Source organism: Sinocyclocheilus anshuiensis, unplaced genomic scaffold (assembly GCF_001515605.1).
Source record: "Sinocyclocheilus anshuiensis isolate Anshui unplaced genomic scaffold, SAMN03320099.WGS_v1.1 scaffold1142, whole genome shotgun sequence".
Classification (NCBI taxonomy): domain Eukaryota; kingdom Metazoa; phylum Chordata; class Actinopteri; order Cypriniformes; family Cyprinidae; genus Sinocyclocheilus; species Sinocyclocheilus anshuiensis.
Genome location: NW_015536577.1, coordinates 68628 through 76325, shown reverse-complemented (window position 1 = coordinate 76325; position 7698 = coordinate 68628). Strand labels below are relative to the sequence as shown.

The following is a 7698-nucleotide window of genomic DNA, read 5'->3' as shown; positions in this document are numbered from 1 at the left end:
AAAATGATAGATAGATAGATAGATAGATAGATAGATAGATAGACAGACAGACAGACAGACAGACAGACAGACAGGTTTTGTTTTTGTTTGATTAGGTTTTGTTTTTGTTTGATTAGGTTTTGTTTTGTTTTGTTTTGTTTTTGTTTGATTTGGTTTTGTTTTGTTTGTTTTCGTTTGATTTAATTTGGTGTTTTGTTTTGATTTTGTTTGTTTAGTTTAGTTTGATTTTTTTAGTTTTTTGTTTGATTTGGTTTTGTGTTTTGGTTTTGTTTCATGCCATTATTATTATTTGTTTGTTTGTGTATTGCACCAAAGTTTTCAGCTTTCAAGCTTTGCCTGATCCAGAAGCAGTGGTTTATTATGGTCCTCCTCACATGGGGCTGTAATCTTGCAGTATGCTGCTGGTTATCAGCTGGTGTGTTTTAAAACATAGTTTCTCTTGAAGAGAAAGGTCAGTTAGACACAGTCACTCGTGGCTCCAAATCTCCACACACAGAAACAGAGGAGTGTAATGTACTCAGGCTTCTTACGGCTGCGACAGTCTGTAATCCAGAGCAGCAGCTTGATTTTGAGAGGATTACGGTTGCAATAGAAACTGAGATTACAGAGTTGTGCCGGTTTATCCCATTTTCTTTGGCCACTGCTCACTAAATGCAGTGGGTCTGTGGCATCCTTTAACACTTTCTGTCTCTGTCTCTCTCTCGCCTCTCAGGCTCACCGGCATTACCCAGTAGCATGGCCTACTTCGGCTGCTCTCAGGATGAGGAGGATCTGGATGATGAAGATGAAATTGAGGAAGAGAAACCACCCAGTGTGGCATCTACGTCATGCCAGTCTACGCCCAAGAAGGGTAAACCGTCTGGCAAGATTAACGGATTCGGTAAGAACAAAGAGTGAAAAAAAAAAAAAATAGAGACCGTTTGTCTGTAACTCACTGTGCAGTTGTTTTTATAATATAGTTTCTAATTGCATGAGTAATTTCTGTGTAAAAGCATGCAATATTATCATAAATTGCATGTAATAGTCCCGTTATTATTATCTTCATTTTAGAGATCTCCAAGCAAATATTGATATGCAATTACTTGTGATTTAATTAGATGAATAAATAAAAATAAATAAATAGATTAGCAGCCTTAAAATTAATATTTAAATGTATACAGAAAACGTGTCCTCTGAAGTTAAGACTTCTGTAAATTGCTTAAAATGGCCTATAATCTTAAAATACCAAATAAAAGGCAATTCATTAGTCCAGCTCTTATATTAACCTAGTCTACCTAGTCAGTATGCACCACTGTTTAAAAGTCTGACTTCAGTAGGATTTCTTTCTCTTTTCTTTTTTAAAGAAATTCAGTTTTTCATTCAGCAAGCATGCAATAAATTGATAAATTGACAGTGAATACATTTATAAAAGATAGCTTTTTTTTCCAAATAAATGCAGTTCTTTTAAACTTTCTATTCATCAAAGAACCGGGAAAAACCAAATGTATCTCCATTTCCACAAAAATATTAAGCAGCACTCACTTTTCAACATTGATAATGGTAATAAATGTTTCTTGAGCATCAAATCAGCATATTAGAATAATTTCTGAAGGATCTAGTGACACAGGAGTAATGATGCTGAAAATTCAGCCTTGCATCATAAAAATAAATTACATTTTTAAATATATTAGAATAGAAAACTGTTCTTTTAAATTGTAATAATATTTAACATTATTACACTAAATATTCACTTTTTTTTTTAATTCCCAATATTTTTGTTCAAGTAAATGCAGTCTTTGTGAGTATGCAAGATTTATTTCAAAAACATTTAAAAAAATCCTCCCGACCCCAAACTTTTGAACAATACTGTAAATGTCTTGTGCAAGCTGTACATATGAAGAGAGAGAGAGAAAGAGAGATACTTGCTGCTTCCTGTGTGGAGATGGGAATGTTGTGTTGGAGTGGGACGTGACGCTTCCATCTTTCCACTCCAATTATCACTTTTGTAAGGAAGGCGGTAACAAAGTGTTTATGCATTCAGCTCACAGCTGTGCCAAGTAACGGCAGCCAACACGTCTCACACACCCCCACAACATATGAAGGAAAGACAGCCTTGTAAGACAGTTTGAACACTTCGTTGACACTCTCAATAGATGCTGTGTGAGTTTAAAGAGGGGCAGCAAGGTATTGTGGGAGCGTGTGTTAATGAAACATGTTATCAAACAAAAATAGTCTTTCAGCAGATAATTGAAAGCAAAGCGCCTGTCAAATTGAGTGTGTTAAAGTGTCTTCAGCAGCAATCAGAACATCAAGCTAGCATCTATATATAAACACATACAGATACACACATTAGTTGTGTAAGCATTTATACTGTATGTATTGTAGGTCGGTGGCTGTGAAGCAAACACTTGAGGTCGACCGACATGGGTTTTTCTCTGGCCGATGCCGATATTTAGAAATCAGGGCAGCCGATGGCCGATATATGATGCTGATTTTTTTCTCAGATATGTTTGGCCGATTTTCTTTGATTTTTTTTCCCCTTTATCTCATAAAAGTGAGTTTGAGTAAATGATTATTGCAGGGTACATCTCTCACGCAACCAGAGAGAGATTCTCCGGCGTTCCGCAACAACGCTTAGCTGCCCGCAGATGCGCCTGCCTATAAATCAGCCCAATTTGCAGCACAATCGGCCGATGCCGATTAATTAAAAAAATGCCAAAAATCGGCCGGCCGATCAATCGGTCGACCTCTAGCCAACACAATTTTGTTGTTTATTTTTCTTTGAAGCCTACAGAATAGTCTGAATCCCAGTTTGCATACTACACTCCTACATGAGAAATCAAGATCAGTATGCACCACATCATCTTACATAGACAGTAGTATGTCATAGGTGCACCTTGACTGTCATGTCTACTCGTCTATTCTTGTTTGATCAGCTCTGAATTAATGAGCTCAGTTTTACTTCTCAGCCGGCAATAAGTCACCTTAAATTGATCTGGATTGCTCCAGATTGGCCCACATTCAGGAATTTGCTCCTTGTTCTTAACAGACTTGAGGTTTTGTGTATGTAGACTACCAACTACCTCAGCTGGTTGGATATATGAAATGCACACAGTCCCAGGATCAGGAAAGCCCCCGGCCCACATCGCTCTCTCTCTCTCTCTGTCTCTCATGCTGTCTATCCTCAACCTATCCGGTGCCTGGACGCAGCCCGTTGTCTGAGCTGGCCCATGTCAGATGTGACACTTTAATATGGAGCACAGGCATTGCTCCAGTCTTTCTCTCTCTGTGTGTGTCTCAGAGCGAGAGAAACCACAGTGCTCGGCTTTTATTCGCTGAACCTCAGTAACCCAGAGGCATGTTTACATTTCTAAATTAAACACCTTTTATTGAGTTCAGCTGTCGGTAGCAGTTCCAAGCACAAGCCTTATAACGCGAAAGCCCATCCGTTTCTCCCTCGCTGACACGCTCTGCTGCCTGTTGATATTTAAACACTGTAAAATTAAAGTGAGCAGTCATAAATACAGAGAGCAGTTTGATTATGTGTTAATTAGAGCCGTCCAGAGGGCCTTATAACAGACAGACTACCCTGTCCAAAAACGCAGACATTTTTTTTTTCAGCATTATCTGTAGAGAAAGTACATGTACTAATGCATTAAAAACTCAAAACAAACTCACAGATGAAAGGGAGCGAGGTGTTTTTTTTGTTGTTGTTGTTTTTTTATTTATTTATTTTTTTTTTTTTTGCGTTTTTGTTTTGTGTTGTTGGTTTTGTTTTGTGTTATTTTTTTTGGTTTGGCTTTTGATCTTTTGTTTTGTTTAAGTTGTTTTGTTTTGCTTTTTGCTTTGATAAATGTAAATAGTTTAGTCTACACTTGATTTTAACTTGCTCAGGACTTATAAGCGCAAAAGTGCTGACAGTTGTTTTTTGTCTGTGCATGTTTATTTTTTATTTTTTTGCAGTGGAATTTATTTCTCTCTAATAGTTTATACTTTTGGCACTTTCTGTCACTCACGTCTGTCAGAGCTCTTTCTCTGTAATGGTTTTGTTTCTGTTGCAGCTGTAGACTGTGCATTTTTTGGAATTGCACTCATGATAAATGTGTACAACAGTAGTATGCTACTTTGTCGTCACATGGCATCAAAGTGCCGAATGGTTATTTAGCTTTATCAATCCCATATTTTAGTCATCCATCTGGTTCATCCTTCACACTAGAACTAAAATGTCAGTTTGAGTGCATTGCATCATGGGATACTGTAGTACATGCATACAGTGTACAAGTCTAGCAGGTCACCCAGGTATTATAGGCTTACAGAAAACTTCAATACTGTGCACAGTATACATATTATATAGTGCAGCAGTAGTAAGCATATTATAAACACAGCAACTCTCTCATGTTATTTTGGTTATCATGGACCAATGAACAAGAACTCATGATGTACCTCATTATTACATATACATTTAGACTAGTAGCTAGAAGCAACTTGATCCAAAGGCTATGCCAGTTTGCGTGCTTTTAAGTACGAAATCAGTGCACTGGCAACAGTAAAGTACATAAGTATGAAGTAAGGCAGAACAGCAGTCTTGTCAAAATTGTTTTGACACTGCATTTGATAACAGTTATAAACCAGTCCTCTTGCATAGTGCAGTGGGTCGTGCACAATATCATACCCAAACACGCTATGTTTCCACACTAAAAATCCACTGCAAATAGGATTATAAAAAAAAAATATGATTTGAAACATGCTATATAGGATGCAAGAATTGAATGAAAATGTAACTGACAAGAAAATGCAATGCAATATTTTGATTTATCTTTGCAATTAAAAAAGAATATTTTGTGTAATTTACTAACCCTGTGTTTTTTTTTTTCCTGCAGTGTTGAATGGCCTTAAGGTACACAAGGACAAAGAGCTCACTCCCAGACCCAGAGGCAGAGAGTCATCTGTGGGAAGAGATCACAGCGAGGGATGTGATGCATCTGATGAGATCTCCCGCAAGCACACTGCGGCCACGGCTAAGAGCCGAAACACCAACGGCCACAACTATAGACGAGCCGCAGAGGAACTCCGCAAGCAGGTACAACCCTTCATGTCCATCTCTGTGTCCGTATGAGCAGGGATCATGGGAAGGTGGGTCATAGAGTGCAGTGATTGGCCACATGAAGACATATTACACAGTGAGAATTATACTGGATCTGCCAGTTAGGAGGGAACATCCATCCCGATGTGGCTTACAGACAATCAGACCACCACCATCTCCGGTACTAACGAGCCTGTCGTCTTTGAGTGCCACAAAACTGATTAATTAAGTGAACAATGAACCTCAGAGAGCAGGGAGAGACAGATCACCTCAACTCATCCTCAGTTTCTCTCTTTTTTATGCCATTGACACTCTAATCTTGAGATTCTCAGCCTTGGGGTTGTACAAGTTAGATATCTTAAAATAAATCATGCAGCTTCATGTGTTTAAAATATAGGCTGTAACATGATCCAGTGGCAAAGATGAGATCAAAAAAAAAAAAATAAGTCAAAGATGAAAGTGATAGTTCACTCAAATATGAAAATTCAATTATCACCCCCATTCCAAACCTGTATGACTTTCTTCTTTGTGTGAAATACAAAAGAAAATATTTTTAAAATGTTCCTGTACAAACTGTACAAATCTTCTTGTAAAATTAGCTAAGACTTTATACAAAATGAGAAGTGTGGGCTTAGCTTGAGAACTCCTGTTTTAATCTTTTTGACGAATCAGCTTGAAGCAGTGGCACCTGTAAGTGGCGGTTTAACATTTTAACCGCAATGACTGACCCAACATTAAACCCTTGAGTCAGATAAAGTCTGTTATTATGCTGACACACACATAAACACATTGCCACTCATCTGCTATACTTAAAACAATAAACAGCACTGATAGATGCAGCATAATCCACAATACTGTGAGAATCTATTAGACAGCTGTTGACCTCTCTCTCTCTCACACTCTCTCTCTCTCTCTCTCTCCCTCCCTCTCTCTCTCTCTCTCTCTCTCCCTCTCTCCCTCTCTCTCTCTCTCTCTCTCTCTTCTCTCGCTCTCTCTCTCTCTCTCTCTCTCTCTCTCTCTGTCTCTCTCTCTCTCTCTGTCTCTCTCTCTCTCTAAAAGCAAATTTTCTGAAGGGTGTTAATGTGTTGAAGAGCTCTGGCGTGAGCATAACATATTGCACTTGAGCTGAATAAGGGTTTATACTTCATTGTTTAATTGGACTTTATTCATTTTATTTATTTTTTATGAGCGTTTGTGTAGAATAACATGATCTGGGAAGAAGAGATATATGTTCATTGTTATCTCGAGTTATGGTATATTTATTTGTTTCATTGTATCCATTGCAGTTATAAATTAGTCTTTTTGATATTTTGGCTTTGTCTTTGAAGTTGTCTTGTTCTTTTAAGGGGTGGGTACTTGGCTGTGTTTGTTTCCAAAGAGAAAGTGGGTTGAACCCCCCTTCTGCCTTTAAATAAATAAATAATATTTACTGTAAAACATAAAAAGGAAGCAAACCTACATTTTATTTTTTATTTTATTTTCTCTTCCTTTGTGTTATTTATTTTAATTAATTTGCTCTGCTAATTTGTGCCAAATTGAAATTTAAATTGAGAGAGACAGTTTTAGAGCATTGGTTTAACACATAGGTAGACATGTACTGTGTGTGTGTGGTGCGGGCTGCAGCTCTGCAGATGTTCTCAGTTAAATCTTTTGCTATGCTGCAGCTAGCTATAGCAACACATGATGTCATCTGTCCTCCCTCATGCTCACATGTGACCACGATCCACTTCAGAGAGCTGGCCTGGCCTCTGTCTGTGTGTGTTCTCGTATTTTTGTTCCTGGCTGTTAAGCCGATTTAACCGCACGTCTTTGGTCAGCCGGCTTTTAACTTCCATCCTTCCTTTCATTCTCTTTCCTTGCTTCCAGGGCCGCATTTACGCATAGGCATTCTAGGCATGTGCCTATGCTCGCTCGTCCAGGGGGGCCCAAACACATTGAAGAGATATATAATATTTTTGTTATACTATGGGATATCTACAACAGTAAGAGAACCAAAAACCCCAGAAGACATTGAGCAAATAAATATAACAAACAATAGGGTAAAAATGACAAACTATTTCCATGTCTTCAACCTTTTTATGTACGGAAATCACGCTTTCTTTCTCCCGTTCTCTCTCACAGATGCACACACAGTACAGACACGCACTCGTGCACACACGCAGAGACGCGAACAGAAACTTGTTGTCAGAGCTGCGGCTGCCCCGCGAATTTATCAATAAAATAGTTTCGCATTTTTCAGTAGCGAGGTTCTTGAAGCAGTTCAACTTAAAGATTCGCTAGTAGACGCTGCTGCTGAATACTGCTGAGAAACGCACAGACGCACGTATTCACACGCGCTTAATCTCTCTCTCTCCCTCTCTCTCTTTCGCTCTCTCTCTCTCTAATAACTGCGTTAGCCTGCATATAAATGGCTCAAGCCTCTGTTATTAGCTCTAAAATGACATTTTGGAATTTGCAACGGAAGGTTTGGGATGAGGTGCGTAAAAAATTAGCTAGTTCAACACACTTCAGGACAGAAACATGTAAAATGTCTTGAAACAAATCATCTGAACAATTGATGTGTGATTGTGACTCCAGGCCGTTAAAATTATTAGAGAAATAATGCACTCCCGAAGTGGTTATGTGGCCACGTCGCC

The 7698-nt window shown here is 38.5% G+C and overlaps 1 protein-coding gene across 1 annotated transcript in view; it reads left to right on the top strand.

Moving 5' to 3' along the window:
• LOC107702394 (protein Jumonji-like) overlaps nucleotides 1-7698 on the top strand; it is a 118348-nt gene that overhangs the window by 96550 nt on the left and 14100 nt on the right. The window contains exons 5-6 of the mRNA XM_016504711.1: nucleotides 713-880; nucleotides 4860-5059. Of these exons, the coding sequence (XP_016360197.1) occupies nucleotides 713-880; nucleotides 4860-5059 (368 nt within the window). The remainder of the gene's footprint in view (nucleotides 1-712; nucleotides 881-4859; nucleotides 5060-7698) is intronic.